The sequence below is a fragment of the Cnephaeus nilssonii genome (genome assembly GCF_951640355.1).
Source record: "Cnephaeus nilssonii genome assembly, chromosome: 1".
Lineage (NCBI taxonomy): Eukaryota > Metazoa > Chordata > Mammalia > Chiroptera > Vespertilionidae > Cnephaeus > Cnephaeus nilssonii.
Genome location: NC_137072.1, coordinates 70,668,285 through 70,688,321, shown reverse-complemented (window position 1 = coordinate 70,688,321; position 20,037 = coordinate 70,668,285). Strand labels below are relative to the sequence as shown.

General features: G+C 45.4%; 1 protein-coding gene across 1 annotated transcript in view; it reads right to left on the bottom strand.

Annotated features, from left to right (window-relative positions):
- Nucleotides 1-19,423, bottom strand: part of PPEF2 (protein phosphatase with EF-hand domain 2) — a 28,932-nt gene extending 9,509 nt beyond the window's left edge. The window contains exons 1-10 of the mRNA XM_079772824.1: nt 19,381-19,423; nt 14,842-14,958; nt 9,509-9,636; nt 9,304-9,361; nt 7,683-7,858; nt 6,187-6,301; nt 4,573-4,619; nt 3,592-3,758; nt 3,088-3,124; nt 2,846-2,995 (exon numbers count right to left, since the gene is read on the bottom strand). Of these exons, the coding sequence (XP_079628950.1) occupies nt 2,846-2,995; nt 3,088-3,124; nt 3,592-3,758; nt 4,573-4,619; nt 6,187-6,301; nt 7,683-7,858; nt 9,304-9,361; nt 9,509-9,636; nt 14,842-14,896 (933 nt within the window). The 5' untranslated portion in view covers nt 14,897-14,958; nt 19,381-19,423. The remainder of the gene's footprint in view (nt 1-2,845; nt 2,996-3,087; nt 3,125-3,591; nt 3,759-4,572; nt 4,620-6,186; nt 6,302-7,682; nt 7,859-9,303; nt 9,362-9,508; nt 9,637-14,841; nt 14,959-19,380) is intronic.
- Between the last annotated feature and the right edge of the window lie 614 nt (nt 19,424-20,037).

Below are 20,037 nucleotides of genomic sequence, written 5' to 3'. Positions count from 1 at the left end.
CCACAGGAATATCAGTGATGAAGGTCTGGTTCACACGGGATATCTGTGCAACACATCATCAGAGAACAAGAGCCTCTGCAAGTAGATATAAGAACACCAGAAAGCCATGTCCTGGCGTGGGCTGGCTGAGGGCAAGAACAAGGAAGGCCACTCAGAGAGGGTCAGCAGAACCTGCGTGATGTTTGAGGAGGTGTCCAGATGAAAGAGAACAGAACAGAGGTTATTCTCTAACATTGGACAAGTGCTAAGTATTTCCTAGGCAGGTCCAGCCCTGGGCACAGAGAGTGAAAGCCACAAAATGTGAATGGACTCATGATCACCGCTTGCTCTCCTCGTTGCCAACTCACATCGAGGGCCAGACTATCAGTCCCCCTCAGGTACCTTCATTTTAAGGATGTTATTATCTGCTCCATGAGGCATCCCTGGCTTTGATTCTTAAAGAGAATAACAGCGCTAACATATGGAGAGCCCTTTCCAAAGAGGGGCTGTCCTGGGCACTTTACATGAACTAATTGTTTAACCTGAGGCCACTCCTATGAAATACCATCCTCACCTATAGTTTTACATGAATTAATTCATTGGCCGTCACACCTCTATGAAGTAGCATCCTTATTTATGGTAGAGATAAGAAAATTGAGGCACAGAGATACCAAGACTATACCAGGGCAGAATCCAGCTAACTGGCCCCAGAACCCATTTTCTTAGTGTTTTCCTCCCAAGTGGCCCTGGACTCTGTACAGATCAAGACCTCACCTCTCCCCAGAGCTTTGCAAACCAACTCCTGGGAAGTTAGCTTTTTGCTAAGCCACAGGAATCTCTAGCAATCTTTCCCAAAGTTCCCACTTCTCCTATATTTACATAATTAAATGTGATTCTTTCCATGAGATAAATCTGATCTATCATAACTTGCTGTCTCTACGTGGATGCAGCTGAATAGAAATGTTTGAATTGAAAAAAAAACAAAAAACAATGAGGTACCAGACAACATGCAGAACTGACAAAGGAAATACTAAGAGCTGGTTTTACATCACCTGGGACCCTCCCTCTCAGTCAAGAACATGAAAGGGTTGAGACTGTGGAGACATTGAGAGGAGTTTGCAGGGAACTATTGAAAATGTTGGCCGGCCTCCCCTCTTCCACCTTTGCCAAGGGGTTACCTTTTCTCTTCCCAACACGGAGTTTGGTGTGCAGGGACACATAACATCTTTTAGTCATCAGACCTCAAGGAGCCATAGTCAAACCAAGTAGATAGGACCTGAATCCAGAAACCTCAGGCTTTGAGCTGGATGTAAGTGGATGAGACTTGAGTGTAGACTCCCTTGGGGAGGGGATGAACATGATTCTATGTGTGGGAAGAAAGGCGTGCATCTGGGAGCCACAGGGACAGACTAAGCAGTGTTGCTACAGCAATATCTGTCTATCCGTCCTCGTGAGTAATAGAAACCCAGATTCTTATAGACACCACCTGAAATAAAGACTACACCTTCCAACCTGCTTTTCAGCTGAGTGTTGACATATGACAAAGTTGCGATCAGAAATTGTGTGTACAAACAAATGTCCTTAAAGGGACGAAGCATGCCTTCCTTCTGCTCTCTAATTTATGCTGGCTAGACTGGGGTCATGATGCCTGGAGCTCAAGCATCCATGTTGGGCCATAATGCAACTTGGGAACCTGGGTCTCCGATGGCTTTGTGGTGTTACTACACCAGTCCTGGACTGCTGGCCTCCAGCTTTTATTTACATGAGAAACAAATAAATACTAAGCCATTGTTATTTGTCTGCTACTTCAGCCAAATGGAGTTAATACTATTTCCACTTACTGAGTATAAATTTTGTAAGGCAGATGCACATATATTTTCACAACATCTATGATACATTCATATCCCTATTGTACAGTTTTAGAAACTGAGGTTACACTAAGTTAAGTAACTTGTTCAAGGTTGCATAACTATAAGTAACAGAACTGTTTTCCTTTAATCATAGACTCTTCCACGTGTATGGTATCTTATGATTCTCTACTCCAACTGTTATTAGATCGGGGATGGAAACACATGGTACTAGCTCCCCACTCTCACGTCCATGGCAAACACCACTAATTGGTCACAGCAACTTGCTCCCTGAGCCCAGCTGTGGATTCTCAGTCCTTCTCCTTTTAATGGTCTAATGCAGCAATTTTTGAACTGGAGTGCCATAAGAATTTTTAAAACATGCAACATCTGAACATTTAGTCAGGGACACTGACCTCTTTTCCCTTAGACTGTCAAATTTAAAAAAAAATGACAACAGCTAACACAATAGCCGTTCAGTGTGAATGAATAAAAAATTATACCTATTTTTTTTTTGTCAGACCAGCAAAAAATGTTTTTTGGTGTACCACAGAATTTTATGTGCTATGAGTTAAAAGAAAAAAAGGCTGAAAGTTGCTGGTCTAATTTTAAAATAAATATATATATATATATATATATATATATATATATATATATATGTGTGTGTGTGTGTGTGTGTGTGTGTGTGTGTGTGTATTTTTTAATGATTTCGGAGAGGGAGAGAGAGATAAAAACATCAATGATGAGAGAGAATCATTGATTTGCTGCCTCCTGTACACCCCCTACTGGGGGTCAAGCCCACAACCCCAGCACATGCCCTGACTAGGAATCGAACTGCGAGCTCCTGGTTCATAGGTAGATGCTCAACTACTGAACCACACTGGCCAGGCCTAATGGTTTATCTTTACAGCCCTTTTTAGTCAATTGGAGTCAGCATGCAAGATAACCTTTATTTTATGTTGATAGTAAAACTGGGTGTTTTGGTAAAATGTGCACTAGTTTCATTATCCAGTCAGTACCTTGTGCCTGTCTAGTTTAGACAAAAGCTCTAGGTCGGTCATGTCTGACACACCACCGTGAAGAATCAGGACTTTCTCATCCACCAGCGTGGCCAGTGGAAGCCAACAGAAAACATCTTGCAGTATTTGTAGTATTTTCTTGCCGTGCGTCTGAAAAATGATATGAACAAGACACTAAGTTTCAGATACTTCAGTCAACTATTCAGAGCTCAGAGAAACTTTTGCTTTTAGAGGCAGCACACCTTATATTTATGCATCACTTCCTTGGTGAAGCCATATCTAGATTTAGAAGCAAAAAATAGATATTAAATTTAGTGACAATAGTTATGACACAATTGCATTTTTATAAAATGTATATTCTTATACATGTACTTAACTATATAGAAAAGAGACTAATCATCAAAATGTTTACAATTAAACATTATCTCTGGGTAGACAAGTTATCGTATATTTTAATTTTTCTTCTTTTTGCTTATCTGTATTCCTTACTTTTTCTGTAGTTAAACTTTATTGTTTATATGATAAAGAGTATGGGTATGTAAAAAAAAATTAGTGGTTTTATTAAATAGTAGGATAATGTGTAAATTTTTTAAAAAAACTTTTAAAATGTATTATCTTGTATATTTTACTTTATAAAATTGAAAGACTATTTTAAAAAGCATCTAACAGATAAGAAACTCTGACAAAGTAACTTTTTACAATTGCAACAAGTAAATATCAAATACCAAGCGTGTTTTGGTTTGTACCGTAAGTTCACCATGTGGTCCTCATGGTTTCCTCGGTTAAGATGGAACTCTTTGGGGTAAACCAACATGAAGGCAAAAAGGACCATCAGGATCTCTACTGAGTCCGGGCCTCGGTCCACAAAATCACCGTTGAACACATAGGCTCGCTCTGGGGATGGGAGGCCATTCTTCCCAATAAGGATTTAAGTCCCAGAAGAGGCAGAGGAAGAAGGGAGTAGGAAATCAGGTTAAGCCAACGTGTACTTGACATTTACATCAGATCTAACACCAATTCTGAGTTTTGGGCTCTCCTCCAAATGTAAAACGTCAGTAAGAGATGGAAATATTCTCTATTGGTCCTATATTTCCTTTCCAGCCAGGCTGAGGTTATGACATGTTCATCAAAATAAATGTTTTACGCAAAGCCAGAGTGTTGTAATGTGGTATGTGCAAAGGACACTGAACTTGTGATCCAAAGGCCAGTTTTAAGTCCTGGCAGCATTGTTTTTAATTAACAATAACAACTGCCAGAGATTCATAAGGATTAAACAAGAAATACATGGCAACATGCTTTGGGAAATGCAGTATATCTATAAAGTTATATTACATAAACAGAATATTCATATACTATATGTTACTATATGCTCTATATTTTATAATTAAAAACTGATGTGAAAATAGCTTTCAACTGCTTTGATAATAAATAATTCTCTTTATTTGAAAAAAAGAAAATCAATTGCTGAATAATGATTCCTTCTCTTTATTAACCTCAAATTTTGTATTTTTTAAACAGCTTATATAGTAGAATATAATGCAATGCTGGCTTTTATATTATATATTTTCTACTATGTGTTCTAATATTTTCTATATGTATAAATATGCTATGTATATTTAATATTTTAAAATCCAAGCAATACTTAATAATTTGCTTATTAGATACTGTATTCAAACTTCTAAATTGTACCTCAGAGAAAGACAGAAACTTAAATTGAACATTCATACCTTATAAAATATGAATATCAAGTCATCCAACTGACCATGTAAATCTCCTAACAAAAACAGAAAAGGAATATCAGTTTTAATTGGTCCTTACCATTGGTTCTCATTTTTTACTCTAAAAAAGGAAAATACCCAGAGAAAAACTGGCAAGGTTAAGAAACTTATGGTTAGTCATTTTTCCATATGTAAGATAAGGAATAATTATAATTTCCTTTGTTGTAGGGGTTGTTAATGTTGAAAGCAGAAACGCAATATTTCTCCTGCATGATTATCCTAAACTAGAGGTACGGTGCACAAAATTCATGCACTCGAGGGGTGGAGGGCTCCCTCACCCCAGCCTGCGCCCTCTCACATTCTAGGAATGGAAGAGGCTCCCGCCACCGCCTCTGCACTCGCCAGTCATGTGCCCCGCTTCTGGCTGAGCGGCGCTCCCCCTGTGGGAGTGCACTGATCACAGGGGGCAGCTCCTGCGTTGAGCATCTGCCCCCTGGTGGTCAATGTGTGTCATAGCGGCTGTTCATTCCACCATTTGGTCAATTTGCATATTAGCCTTTTATTATATAGGAGAGTAAACAACCTGTCTTCTTACAGAAGCAAAGATGGGACAGAATAGCATGGGGCTGAAAACCCAGACGAGAATGGGAGACATTTCACTCCATCTAGTACAGAAGCTGCAACTTACCTATGGGTCAGTCTTGCAAGATTTTTCAAGAAAAGTTGGAAATATGGATTTTAATATGAAATCCTCTAATTTTCAAATATTGGAAACTAATTTTTAAAATTTAAGATTATTTCAGGACCTATCTGTAAGCTGTATGTTCCTAGAAGTGCCATTTTATGATCCCTGCTGTACCACAGTCTGCCTCCCCTAAATTAAGGTGTGGGGCGTCCATCTATAATATAAAGTGTGAGGTGCCATCTAAAATATCACTGAAAACATAAGGAGGTGGAAAAATTGTCACTAACAGGATTTCTGTCTGGGACAATATATGTGAATGGCAGGAATATTCACTAAGCTTTGGGGCCTGGTCAAGCAATCTATATATATAAAAGCCAAGCGACAGGAATGCCGAATGATAGGAACGACCAGTTGCTTTGATGCACACTGTGGCCCCAATTGCCATCCCCCCACCCCCGATTGGGGGCAGGGACAGCCAGCCAAACACCCATGTCCCATCCTTCTGGCCAGCCCACCCCGATCAGCCCCAATCAGGGAGGGCTGGCCGGACCCCACCTGTGCATGAATTCGTGCACCCGGCCTCCAGTTATAAATAAACTATCTAACAAGGGAGGGTCTGCAGGGTTTTTGTTCTAAATGGAGAGCATGAGTTTGGGGTCAAATATGAATTGCTTGGGAAAATAAAGCAGAGGCTGAGCTGGACCCTGTGGCCCCCTAGTCCTTCACTGAACCACCTCTAGTTTAAGTATCTGGAGCAAATATGCGATTGCTCTCAGTGTGAAGGAGTGAAGTTAGCCTGCCCACCTGGCCATTGAGTCCCGCCCCCCTCACCCTCTCTATCCCCACTCCCTCCAGCCCCGCCTTTCCTCCTCCCCCACCACAGGCAGGGTTTTCTAGTTTGGGTCTAGCATATAAAACCAATTCAGACCAGCTCTTACCACACACTGTGATCTCCTCGCTGTAACAGGTGGAGACCCGGTTGATGTTTGGCAGCTGTACCAGATGTTTTCTGGTTTCGTGCAAAAGATTCAAGACATAGCGAGCATGTAGCTGCTACTAGGAGGAAGAGGAGGGAGGGAACAGAACAACACTGATACTTGTGAGGGAAGACGGGCCTCCCCAAAAGTGAGTCTAATCAACTGCCCCTGGGACCCTATGCACAGATCCTTTCTTTTTCATCCATCTTCTACCCTTGTTTCCGCTTTTCACCGTCACCCAAATGTTGAACTAATTTCCTCTATCTGCTCTATGAAAGCCCCCCTGGCCTTTAGCTGGGGAGAAACACATGATTGTTCAGCCAAGTATGAATAAGTGCATGCATGCTGATGGTACTGGGTAATCCTGACATTACCGGGAAAATCACCCCAACTCCTCCTGCAGTAAATTAATTCATATGAAAGAGGGGAAGGATTGGAACCTGGCATGGAGCCGGAATCCGACCACTTTTCCCCACCTCTGCTTCTACCACCAGCGTCTCAGGCCACAATCGTCTTTCGCCTGGACCACTGCAATAGCCTCTTGACTTGGCCTCCCTGCTTCAGCCCTTGTTCCTTACACTCTATCAGCACACAAATGATTACTTTTAAAAGCACGCCAGATGATAGCGTTCCTGTGCTCAATGTCTCCCCATCTCTTTCAGGAGAATAAAGTTCACCCCCTGTCCTCTTTGCCGCCATCTCCTAATACTCTTTCCCTGCCTCCCTCCTCTTTGGCCACAATGGCCTTCTCCAGGCCCATGGGCAGTCCAGGCAAGGTCCTGCCTCAGGCCCTTTCCAATTGCTCCCTCTCCCTGAAATGCTTTCCCCCAGATGTCCACCTGGTGCGTTCCCTCACCACCTTCATCTGACCTTTGCTCAGAAATCACCTTTTCAGAGGCCTCCTCAGACCACTGGATAAAACTGCCACCTCTCCCACCTAGAACTTGGTTGATCCTTTTGCATAGCTCTTACCGCCTTCTAATACACACAATTTACTTGGGGCCTGGGCAAGTAATAATAAATGAACTGTTCTGACAAGGGAGGGCCTGGCTATTTGCAGGGATTTTGTTCTGAATGGAGAGAGTGGGTACATCATTTACTCATTTATGGTTATTTATTATGTGTCTGTCTCCCCACTAGAATGTCAGGGAGTTGTGTGTCTGTCCTGCTCATTGCTGGGTCCCCATGTCCAGAACGCGCTGGCACACAGCGGTGCCCAATAATGATCTGTGGGATGGGTGGACAAAGGGGGATTACATTATTAGGAGAAGTTTTGAGTGCATAGGACCCGGTGGTTGATCACAGTCCTGGCTAAGCAGAGGAGGAGGGAGTGGAATCTCTCCGGTGGACCCGTGACACAAGCACCCTAAGTCTGGGGCCGTGCCTTCTGCTCTGACTGCTCTCCCCCTGCAGGCGACCAGGAGTTGGTGGTGACTCGGGTTCCTGGGTGAGCTTACTTGTTTCAGTCTGAAAGCCTCCACCAGGGCCGTTGCGTGGTCAGGAAGGAGTGGGAAGGAGAGGCGTGGCCCCGTGTAATTGTCGGGCACCTCTATGGATTCATAGTCGCTGCATTTCTCTACCTCGGAGTCCCGGGGGACTCCCTCCTCAGTGAACATGCGGTTCAGGAAGTCCCCTGCCAGGACAGAAAGGGTGGCGGCTTACAATCAGACGTGCAGTCAGTCCACAGGCAGCACAGAGGAGTCTTTCCTTGGGCCACACAGTAGGTCCTCACTTAATGCTCTCAATAGGTTCAGTGACTTTAAGTGAAGCAACATTTAACAAAACCAGTTTCACCATAGGCTATTATATACAAACAAGAGTTATGTTCCTGCGGAATCTCGCCAACCTTAGAAAGTGTGAAGTGGCCAGTCTGGCATCAGCTCCAGCTCCGGAGAGAGAAAGAAAAGGGGAAAGTGACGACAAGTTAGGATGGGCAGGAGGCAAAGGTTATGTATGTCCTTGTGTCAATTCCCTTCTACTTTTATTTTAAAGGATTGAGATGTGTCAGACTTAGAAAGGATGGAAACTTAGGGGCCTAGGTTTGTTAAGAAGAAAGGAAAACCCTGGCCAATTTAGATCAGTGGTGAGAGCGTCGGCGTGTGGACTGGGTTTGATTCCTGGTCAAGGGCACGTACCTTGGTTGCAGGTTCCCCAGCCCTGGTGGGGGCGTGTGCGGGAGGCAACAAATCCATGTGTTTCTCTCACATCAATGTCTCTTTCTCTCTCTCTCTCTCTCTCTCTCTCTCTCTCTCTCTCTCTCTCTCTCCCCTCTTCCTTCCCTTCCACTCTCTCTGGAAATCAATGGAAAAATATCCTAGGGTGAAGATTAGAAAAGGAAGAGGAGGAGGAAAAGGAGGAGGAGGAGGAGAAGAGGGAGGAGAAGAGGGAGGAGGAGGAGGAGGAGGAGGAGGAGGAGGAGGAGGAGGAGGAGGAGGAGGAGGAGGAGGAGGAGGAGGAGGAGGAGGAGGAGGGAAGGGAGGGAAGGAGGGGAAAAGGAAAAGCCACGTGGGAAACAAGTTCCCCAGCATTTATGGTGCTCAGTGCCCTTCAGGCAATTTCCAACTGCCTGGCCCGCATCTCTAGCCTGAGGGCTTTTTCCTGGATCCACAGAAAGCCCTGCTTCCCTGCTAGGCAGGCCTGAAATGCTGTGGAGTTAACAACCCTTCCTGTCTGCCCCTCCCAGGAGCTGCCAATATAAGGACTCAGGTTCCCTCTGCCTTCAGGTGGGATCATTCCGGGCGTGTGTTTTGCATTATTTCCCAGGCACACTGAGTTGCTAGCTTAGTAGCCCACCCTTTCTTGGCTGCCTTCCCTTCCCTGAATCCCTTCCCCCTCCTTCCCCACCCACCCTGTTTCCTGTATTTAACAAATAAACTCCTTGCACTCAAACCCTTGTCTCCAGGTGTGCTTCTGGGGCAACCCAGAATACGCGTCCACTCTGCCATGTATTGGCTGTGCTCCTTGCCCATTCCCAGCTGTCACCGGATTCACATTTTCACTCCCTGTGCATCTCCCACCTCACCCCCAGACCTAGCACCCCGAGACAGGAGGACGTGCCGCGTGGCAGCTCATACTCACTCTCATTGTGACTGCTGGGGGTGAAGTGGTCCACAAGGTAGCTGAAGAAGTCGTGGAGCTACAGAGGAACCCAGGGAGACTCGGCTTTAGAGGTGAGTGGGAAGAGACCCAGGAGTGGTCCAGACCGGCTACACCTCTGGGCACCTGGGCCCTGCTGCCCAGGGGCTGGAAGGCAGGGCTGGAGGCGTCCCACGTCCCACCGCACCTTGACCTGGTCTTGCTGCCCCGCATACTCCACGGACTGGAAGATGCTCCAGGTGCACCGCCGCCGCATCTCCAGGCGTGCCACGTAGCGCCGGTACCATCTCTGGATCAGGGCCGCCGCCTTGAAGGCTGTGACGTGGATGGGGAAGCAGGCGTGTGAGCTAGGGTTCCCGGGGCCTGGGAGGAGGTGAGGGCCTCTCCCACGGTAATGTGGGGACAAGACGGTGGAGAAGGCACAGACCGTGGGTGCTGGTAGGAAGGACGTGCCTTCCCCTGGTGGGGGTGCTCTTTTCCCTACTTATGCCTCAGGCCACCTCCACTCTTACCTCTTGGTTATGCTCCTATCACTGGAGGCGTATTGGATTCCCACTTTTTTAATGAAAATATTTACATGAGTGAAGATGAAAAGGCTGGACTGTCAGGATTCTGAGAAGGATATGGAAATTGGAGAGATTGCAAGGATGCAGCATCCTTGAAAAGTGGGATAATGCAGGCGTTGGGGAGGAGCATTTTGATATTGTAACAATAAACTGGCTGTCAGGAGATCTGGGTTCTGGGCCTGAAAGTGTTTTGACACCAGCTTTGTGGCCTCAGGTGAGTCACCTTCGTGGTCCTCGATGTTCTCATCTGGAAAAGGTGATGAATTAGATGATGACTGGGGAAAGCAAACAACAAAAAACATGCACATTATGACATGCTGTAGTGTCAGGTGTGATGAGCACGTGCTGGGTTCTATGCTGGCTCTCCCCGTATTCCGACATCCCCGGTTTTAAGGGTCCCCATCGCAGCACTGCCACGGCGGCGCTGCCTATCAGATACACAGGCAGCCTTTGGGCTGTCCTTTTGCCAGGACCTGTGTTAGGTGACTGTCACCACAGGATGGCCTGAGGACTTTTAATTCCTCACACGGGCTTTGGGACCTGGGGTCCACAGAGGAGGACAGCTGTCCATACAAATAACTAGACTCTTCTTAAGCTCAAGGCCTGCATGTGCCGCCGGTGATGAATGAAGTTGTTTGTAGATAAAGCAGGATCACACAGGAAAGCCTGCAGGTTCACTCAGGTCAGCCACGTGGATGGTAGACAGATGGACTTAATATATTTAGCTTCCGTTAGGGAGCTAATACAATTCTTGCTGATTTCCCTAAGGAGAAAAATGATGGTGGAGTGGGAAAAGAGAACCTGGGAGGAATTTAAGCAAAGCTAAATTTGATTTCCTATGACGGGGAGAAAAGTCATACTGTAAATATTTCTCAAAGGCACTTACTAAATTATAAGTGACTAGAGGCCCAGTGCATGATTTAATCATGCACCTGGTGCACCAGCGGGCTGTCCGCCGGTGCCCCAGGCCTTCCGAAAGCCTCCGGCGCTGCGGAGGCTTTCGAAAGGCCTTGCGCCGGAGCAGACAGGCGGCCAGGTCCCCCGCTTTGGCCTTTGATCGCGGGGGACCTGTCCGGCTGTCCGCAGGCGCCCCAGGCCTTCCGAAAGCCTCCGGCGCTGCGGAGGCTTTCGAAAGGCCTTGCGCCGGAGCAGACAGGCGGCCAGGTCCCCCGCTTTGGCCTTTGATCGCGGGGGACCTGTCCGGCTGGCTGTCCGCCGGCGCCCCAGGCCTTCCGAAAGCCTCCGGCGCTGCGGAGGCTTTCGAAAGGCCTTGCGCCGGAGCAGACAGGCGGCCAGGTCCCCCGCTTTGGCCTTTGATCGCGGGGGACCTGTCCGGCTGGCTGTCCGCAGGCGCCCCAGGCCTTCCGAAAGCCTCCGGCGCTGCGGAGGCTTTCGAAAGGCCTTGCGCCGGAGCAGACAGGCGGCCAGGTCCCCCGCTTTGGCCTTTGATCGCGGGGGACCTGTCCGGCTGGCTGTCCGCAGGCGCCCCAGGCCTTCCGAAAGCCTCCGGCGCTGCGGAGGCTTTCGAAAGGCCTTGCGCCGGAGCAGACAGGCGGCCAGGTCCCCCGCTTTGGCCTTTGATCGCGGGGGACCTGTCCGGCTGGCTGTCCGCAGGCGCCCCAGGCCTTCCGAAAGCCTCCGGCGCTGTGGAGGCTTTCGAAAGGCCTTGCGCCGGAGCAGACAGGCGGCCAGGTCCCCCGCTTTGGCCTTTGATCGCGGGGGACCTGTCCGGCTGGCTGTCCGCAGGCACCCCAGGCCTTCCGAAAGCCTCCGGCAGCCATGGTACAGACGCTGAGCTCGCGGCGCCTCTGGCGCCGCGAGCTCAGCGTCCTTCTGGCCCAATCAGCTACCCCGGCCACCCTGAGTCCCGCCCCCTGCGCCTCCTGCTGGCCCAATCGTGGGCGTAGCGGAGTGATGGTAATTTACATATTACCATTTTATTATGTAGGATGAGGTTGAAGCTCTACCAATTGCATTCTACAAATGCATGTTCAGCAGAGTGAAAGGCATGCCCAGGGTAAGCACTATAGACTCTTTCAGAACACGTGGGAAACACATGGGCATCTGGACCTCGCCCTAGACTTACAGCATCAGAATCTCTACAGGGAACCCAGAAACTTGCAGATTTAACAAGCTCGACATGTGACTCTTACTTGCGCTAAAGTGTAAGCAACACTGAAGAATATCAAGGCCATTAAGGTTCCCTGAAAATGTTCGCTAACACCTCGCCTCAAGCATTTTAAGGCAAGTGCTGCCAACTAGACATACTTATATCCTGTGTCCTGCTTCGGCCACTTAGGGCCGGGGAGCAGGCAGCGCCTCTCTCTGCCTCTTTATTCTCCCTCCAGTTCTCTCTCTGGGGCTGGGGTTATCTTTAATTGAGATGGGCACTGTGAGGTACAAGACAGTTTTAGAACCTTTTCCCCATCCTCCCCTCCCCACAGCACAATACACTTGAGCACTTCTTGCTCCGGCATTATGTAAACTAAATGCTAAGGTGCAAGTTACAAATACGCCTGATTGCTAAAACCCCATATGAAGATGCTAAAACCCCATATGAAGATGCTAAAACCCCATATGAAGATGCTAAAACCCCATATGAAGATGCTAAAACCCCATATGAAGAACAAGGCAATCACGTGGGGAGAGAGAGGCCAAAGGGCACCAAGGCTTCAGATACAGAATGAAGAGCTGTCGTAGAGGTAGAGCTTCCAGCCCCAGCTGCCTTGAGGATCAGAGACAAACCACCCCAGCTGGACCCTTTTCAAAGTTCTGACCCACAAAATCATGACCAGAATAAAATACTTGTCTTAAACGACTAAGTTTGGGGATAGTTTGTTACACAGCAACATATAAGTGGAACAGTAAATGTATAAATGTTTTACAAAATTATAAAACAAATTAAAGTGAAAACCTCAATCTCTAAAAATCCAAAGCAAAAGTTAAACAAGTGAACCTAACCACGTATAAGTTGGTGACATCACTGCACAGAAAAGAGTTATTGCAAATGACTTGAAAGTTCAGTAATTTGTACATCCCCAGTGGATATATCTGAAGAACAAAAGAACTGCAAAGGAATCTTAAAGTGTTTTCAGTAAACATCCTATATAATAAAAGGCTAATATGCAAATCGACTGAACAGCAGAACAACCGGTCACTATGATGTACATTGTCCACCAGGGGGCAGACACTCAATGCAGGAGCTGACCCCTGGTGGTCAGTGTGCTCCCACAGCCAGAGTCCCGGCTGGCGAGTGCAGCAGCGGTGGTGAGAGCCTCTCCCACCTCCGCGGCAGTGCTAAGGATGTCCAACTGCCGGCTTAGGCCCCCTCTCCAGAGGGAGCGGGCCTAAGCCAGCAGTTGGACATCCCCCAAGGGCTCCCGGACTGCAAAAGGGTACAGGCTGGGCTGAGGGTCACCGCCCCACCCCCAGTACACAAATTTTGTGCACCAGGCCTCTAGTATAAATATAATATCAAGGTTGATAAGTAAAAATATTGTGATCCTAAATACAAATTGGTCATGATTATTTTTTTCTTTAAATAATATATTTTTTCTGAATCTGTTCACTAAAATAATATAGAAATAATAATCAACCTGGTAGCAATAAATACACTACACCCTGGAGAAATAGCTATGCCTGGTCTGGGACCAAAAATATGCAAATTGAGCCTAGGACATATTGCCCAACTAGAAATCAAGGAAGCTGCAAGCTTACCGAGATGCATAGGCCTATGTAAACAAGGTGCTGTCACTATTTCCTTTGCCTCCTCCAACACCCCAGCTGCTCTCCTTGGCCTCCTTTGCTGGATCAACCTCTTTCTACCTTCCACTCTCTCTAAGTAAGTATGGCTCTGTCCTAGGCCCTGGTCTCTGATCTGGTTTTATTCTCACTCTAGGCTACTTCAGTGACCCTCATGGCTTCAACAACCACCTACACTTTGATGCCTTCCAAATGCACATATCTCCAGCCCAACATTCCCCCCAAATCCGAATCTGAATATGCAGCTGCCTACTTAGCATTTCCACCTGCATGCCTCAAGGGCACCTCCAACCAAGAGTGCAGAAACTCATCATCAGCGTGTATAAACTCATCATCTTCCCTCCAATCAAACTTGGTTCTTCTTCATTATCATTACATCAGTAAGTGTTATTATCATCTACACAGTTTTGATAGCCAGAAACCTGAAGGTTGTTCTTGACCGATCCTTCTCCCTCACCTCATATATCCAGTCAGTTAGATTCTGTCAATTCCACCTCCTGAATATTACTGTAGTTTACCCTATTCTCTCTGTCTCTACTGCCACCAACTCTGGACCAAGATGTCATCACCTCTTGCTTAGATGACTTTGGTAGCTTCTAAACTGTTCTCCTCTTACCTCCTTCAATCCCTTCTTCATGGAAGCCAGAAGAGTCTTTTAAATAAGGGTCTTTTAATATTAAAATCTTATTATAGAACTCCTATTTTTAATTCCTCAATGGTTCATCGTGCCTTTAGGATAAAGTTTAAAATTCTATAAGATCTCAGTGATCTGGGCTCTGTCTACCTCAGCAGCCTCATGTCATGCTACCTTCTATCTCACTCACTTCAAACCATTTAGTTCCTTGAATATGCCTCCCTCCTTCCTACCTCATGACCTTTGTGCATGCTGTACCCTCTACCTGGAGTGCTCTTTCATCTTTTTTTTTGCCCAACCTATGTCACTCACTTACATAGTTTGGGATAAACCCCAATGAACAGCCTGACCCCTTGATTAAATTTTAATTCTGTCAAATATACTTCACCAAGTCCTAAGATACTCAGCTGAACATTCTGCTGGTCATAGCACAAGAAGAAGCTGAAGAGTTGCATGAGGAGAAATACAATGGTTTTTGTTTCTATCCTGACAAGTCCCTCCTCTGCAACATAAACTTTGGGGTACCCAGAACTAGTTTGGGAGGTGGGAAACACATACCTTTTTCTGCATTCTGGAAAGCAAAATGATGGTGGGTTGAGGCGCCACTTCCCATGGTGTAAGAACAATGTTTCTTCAGGACTCAGATAGCAAGTCCAAGGAAGAGTGAATTGTTTGCTGATGAAAGGAAGAGGAAATCTTCAATAGGGAGGTTCGGGCAGAGTATTAGTTCAGGTGCAGCAAATTTTCTATGAACCTTGTCTCCCACATAATAAAAAAAAAAATTGAGACTATCACCTCTCCAGTCTCAGTGCATGTGGTGTACCTCCCCTGAAAAGTCCCTCCATTTGTCAGTACATCTCTCTCTTATGCTTTCTACTCTTCTACTAGCTTTTCCCTTACAGTCAAGAAACATACTGAAGTCTTCTCTCTTCTCAAAGCAACTCATCATCACCATCATCATCATCAACGTCATCACTATCCTTTGACCTCCCATATTCCTCCAGCTATAACCCAACCTCTCTTTTCTTCACCTCCAGGAGTAGACTACATATTTTCTCCTTAATGCCTCTTCAGACTTTAGACTACTTTTGACAGCCACTTGCTGTTGTCAGAATAGCAAGGCCATCTGCCTCCACAAGCCACCCCTTAATTATAATTCTACTCCTTGGGCTTCCATGAGGCCAGACCCCCTTGTATTTACTCCTGCCTCTCTATTTACACTTTCTCCTTTTTTGAGCTCGTTTTTCTCTGTCCATTTCTCAAATGTTAATTTTTATTTGTAATCTAGTCTCAAATGTCATCTCTCACTCTGTACAAACTCCCTGGATGATTTAATTAATTATCACATTTTTCAACTATCAATTCCCACCTCTCAAATTCATCCAAGGCCATCCCTAAACATCAGCCCCATATACCTAGCTTCATGCTAAACTTTCACTGGAGTGTCTTAGATTCCATGTATCATAAATATAACTCATCTTCTCAAAAGCCTACTTTCCAGCCTCATCTCCTTTCTCTCCTTTCTTCAAACTCTGCTCTTTGACCACCATGACCTTTGTGGTTTTGCTCTTACCTGGAATATTCTTCCTGTCCCATCCTTCCTAACTTGTCCAACTCGCCTCATTCCTTAAGGCTCACCTTAGACATCACCTCTCTTAAGGAACCCAGTTGGACATGCCCCCCTCTGAGCTCCTGAATATTCTATTCATATCTTCATCATTATAATACCATATTAAAAATTTCTACGTTGTGTCTTTCTACCATTGGACTGTGATTTCCTTCAGAGCAAAGACCATGTGTGTACAAATTCACCATTTTTATATTCAAGACTTAGCATGGTGCCTGACACTAATAGGGATTCAATAAATATTAATTGAATTAACTTTATGCCATATTAATTTTTACACATCAATGATAAATCTTTCTCTAGCTCTTCTTCAGGAATCAATGTAAGATGTACTGACAATGTCAACAGTGGATTCCATTTCAATATTTTCCCCCCTCCCTCACTTCTACCTCTCTCTCCTTCCTCTATTTTTGAAGGTTATTATATTGGGGTTTATCAACAAATTATCTTTTCCCTTGAAAATTCAAATGTAAGGCCCACCTTACTTTTGTTGATTGACTTTTAAAAAATTAATATTCAAAGAAAAGAAGACTATAATTTCTTTTCTTGTGAGCAAAATTGTTTCCAGATATGAGATGTCATGTAGTCCTAGCCCGTTGCTCAGTGGTTAGAGCGTCGGCCCGTGGACTGAAGGATCTCAGGTTCGATTCTGGTTAAGGGCACATATCTCAGCTGCAGGATCGATCTCCAGCCCCAGGTGGGGACGCATGCAGGGGGCTACCAATCAATGTGTCTCTCTCACATCGATGTTTCTCTGTCTCTGTCTCTCCCCCTTCCTTCCACTCTCTCTAAAAAATGATGTGTAATCAGAATCTGAGCAGGAGGTAAAGTAAGAAGCCATCATGAACAAATCAACCAAACTCCCCACACACTTTTAGAGCTGGAAGGGGCATCAGCAATGATTGAGTCTGCCAGTGGCTCATAAACTGCTTTGATAATGAGTAAACTCCCTATAGAGCCATGTTGTGTATTGAAACGTTTGGATTTTGGAAGTGCATAGATGGGGTGGAAAATTCCAGCTCAGCTTCTCACTAGATCTTAGCCATTTAACCTCTCCGTTTTCTCATTTATATATTACTGAGAAAAATAAATAATATATTTAAAGTGCTTTCAACATATAGTAGAACCTCAATATATGGGCTGAATCTGATATTATATTTATTTTAAAATATTAACAATTAAAAAAAAACATGTCCTGGCTCAAATTTAGGAGGCAGTATAAGACATACTATCTCAATGCAGCATTGTTATGAACTGAATATCAGGGCCCCCCTAACCTATATGTTGGTATCCTACCCTCCAATATGATTGTATTAGGAGGTGGGGCCGTTGGAAAGTAATTAGGTTTCGATGAGGTCATGAAAGTAGAGCCCCCATGATGGCATCAGTGTCCTTACAAGAAGAGAGAGACCAGAGCGCTCTCTCTTTAAGGAGAAGGTGGCTATCTGCAAGACAGGAATAGAGCTCTCACCAGGAACCAAATCTACTGGCACCTTAATCTTGGACTACTCAGCCTCCAGAACTGTGAGAAATAAATGTTGGTTGTCTAAGCCACCCAATCTACGGTATTTTGTGTATAGCAGCCTGAGCTAAGACAAGCATAAACCAATGTGATGGTTACTGAATATGGCTGGGTCAAGGCTTGCTGTTATCACCTAAGTTCTCTTTTGCCCTTCAGATATCTTGTTTCTGATGTGTTTATAAATCCAAATACAGTGGTAGAATAGGACAAACCACCTATCCTATAAAAAAGCGTTGAAGGTAGAAATATGACACTGCTACAGAGTGAGAAAATAATAACTCTCATGGGCCAAGAAACCATTTAAAACAACCTCTAGGAGTGAAAGAAATAAAGCCTCCCACCAGGCAGCATATCCATGTGCTTTCGTAAATCGTGGGGGAGCGGGGAGGGGCACCCAGCTGTTACTACAACAGCGTAGATGCATGGACTCCCCGCTCTGGGGCTCCAGGCCTCATCTGCTTCCCTGCCGTGTATGGATCATGTGACTCCACTACAGGGTTGTTATGAGGGTGACATGAGGTTACATAGGAGAAGTACCTTGCAAAGTTTTTCATTGTCATTTAAAACATAGAGGAGCTTTTTAATTGACACTTTCAGAAATTTCTTTAAAATTGTTTTCCCTCAAATAAAAAGCACCTTAAATAGTTATCAGTACAGAGTTGACAAAATACATCATGGCAAATTAAAAACAATGGGATAGCGTTTAGCCGTGATCAGCCACGACAAAGAACAAGGCTAGTCTATATGGGATAGTATGAAAATATTTCCAAGATATAGTGTTACATGAAGAAAAGCAAATTGCAGAACAGTATGCTTAATGTGATCTTGGCTACATAAGAAATATGTCCTATATGTCTAATCCAAGAGTATACACCAAACTGTGAACAATGATTACCTCTAGAGAATGTGGTAGGGTGGGGAGTTTTCACTTTTAACTTACATACTTCTATTGTATCTTTTATCATTAAAAATCATAAACTATATTTTTCAAAAAATTTTGCATATAAGAAATAAATTAGAAAAAGACACTGAAGAGGGCATAGAGGGGATAAATGGTGATGGGAAAAATAAAATAAAAATTTAAAAAAGAAAGACACTGACTAAATAGGTATCGCATTCAGCTGCCTTGAGATAAGAAAGTGAATCCAACTGGTGTGGCTCAGTGGTTGAGTGTTCACCTATGAAGCAGGAGATCACGGTTCCATTCCCAGTCAGGGCACATGCCTGGATTGCAGGCTTGACCCCCAGTGGGGGGCTGCCTCGGGGTTTGCAGGAGGCAGCTGATCAATGATTCTCTCTCATCATTGATGTTTCTATCTCTCTCTCCCTCTCCCTCTCCCCCTCCTTCTTTGAAATCAATACAAATTTATTTTTTTTAAAAGATAAGAAAGTGATATTGTCTGCAGGCCAGCTGAGAATGTTTTAGAAGTCATTAAGAAAAACAAAAAGGAAAGAGAAATAAAATAATTCTCAAGGCAAAAAGTGAAAACTTTGTAAGATCACGAAAAATTAACTTGATGTGGCCTCAGGTTGTTGGATTGTTCAGCACCTTGGTAACCACCAGCCCTTTCTCTGCTACTGAGGCCCGGCTAGGCCTGCTTCCCAGGTACCCAGCGCATCTACACTGCATGGTGGAGACTCCACGCCCCTCTAGGATTTGATCCAGCACCACTTGTATCTGACATTATCATTAAAAAGTGTAGGTAACTGTTTATCTGCCCACTAAGTAAACCCCCAGAACAGAAGGAAGATTCATCACCCAGGACTTAAAGACCTGGAACACGCAGAGCAAAGACCCTCCCTGGGTCAGTCACTGAGAAAACAAGGGGCTTTCTCTGTCCTCTGTCTCCAAACCAAACCCGTTTGTTTATTTCCTGCGTGAAAATATGTTTGTGGTCCTCATGGTCGCATCCATCTCTGCACTTTGGGCTAGAAAGAAAGCTCTTACCTCCTTCGGTATTTTTCACTACGAGACGCAGGGCAGGAACCACTTTAACACGCAGGGGCGCTCCACATCCTGATTCACAGTTGGCTGAGGGACCCCTGGGTTGATTGCATTTCTTCCAGATCTAGAATCCAATCAATAAAGTACAGGCCTTGTCTGACATACCTCCTCCCCGAAAGGCAATGAGGACATCCACTGCCCTGGCCAGGCATCAGGGCTCCCCGCCTCTTGGCAGTAGGCACCCCGTGACCTCAGTCAGATCAAGCCTTGTGGCAGTAGGCACCCCGTGACCTCAGTCAGATCAGGCCTGCAGGAGGAGTTGAAAGGGGAGACTGCACAGTCGGGTACCTCCCTCATACTCAGGCCAACTCCTGAAGACAGTTTCTCCACCGCTCACTCCCGCCCGTCCAGACTTTGAGACCTTCTTACTCTCCTGGATTAGGAGGCTGTGTCTCTCAAGCCCTGTCTGAGAAGCCTGAGCTCCTTAACCCAGAAATAGAAGAGTGCTGACGAGGCAGGGAGCCTGGAGGGGTCCATGCTGAAGCCAAGCTGGAGACTAACGCATTCTTCCTTGTGGCTGGCTTTTTTCTGTTTGCAAAACTTGATTAAAACACCCTGTCCTTCCTCATTTACTCCTGTCATAGACACTTTTTCCCTAAG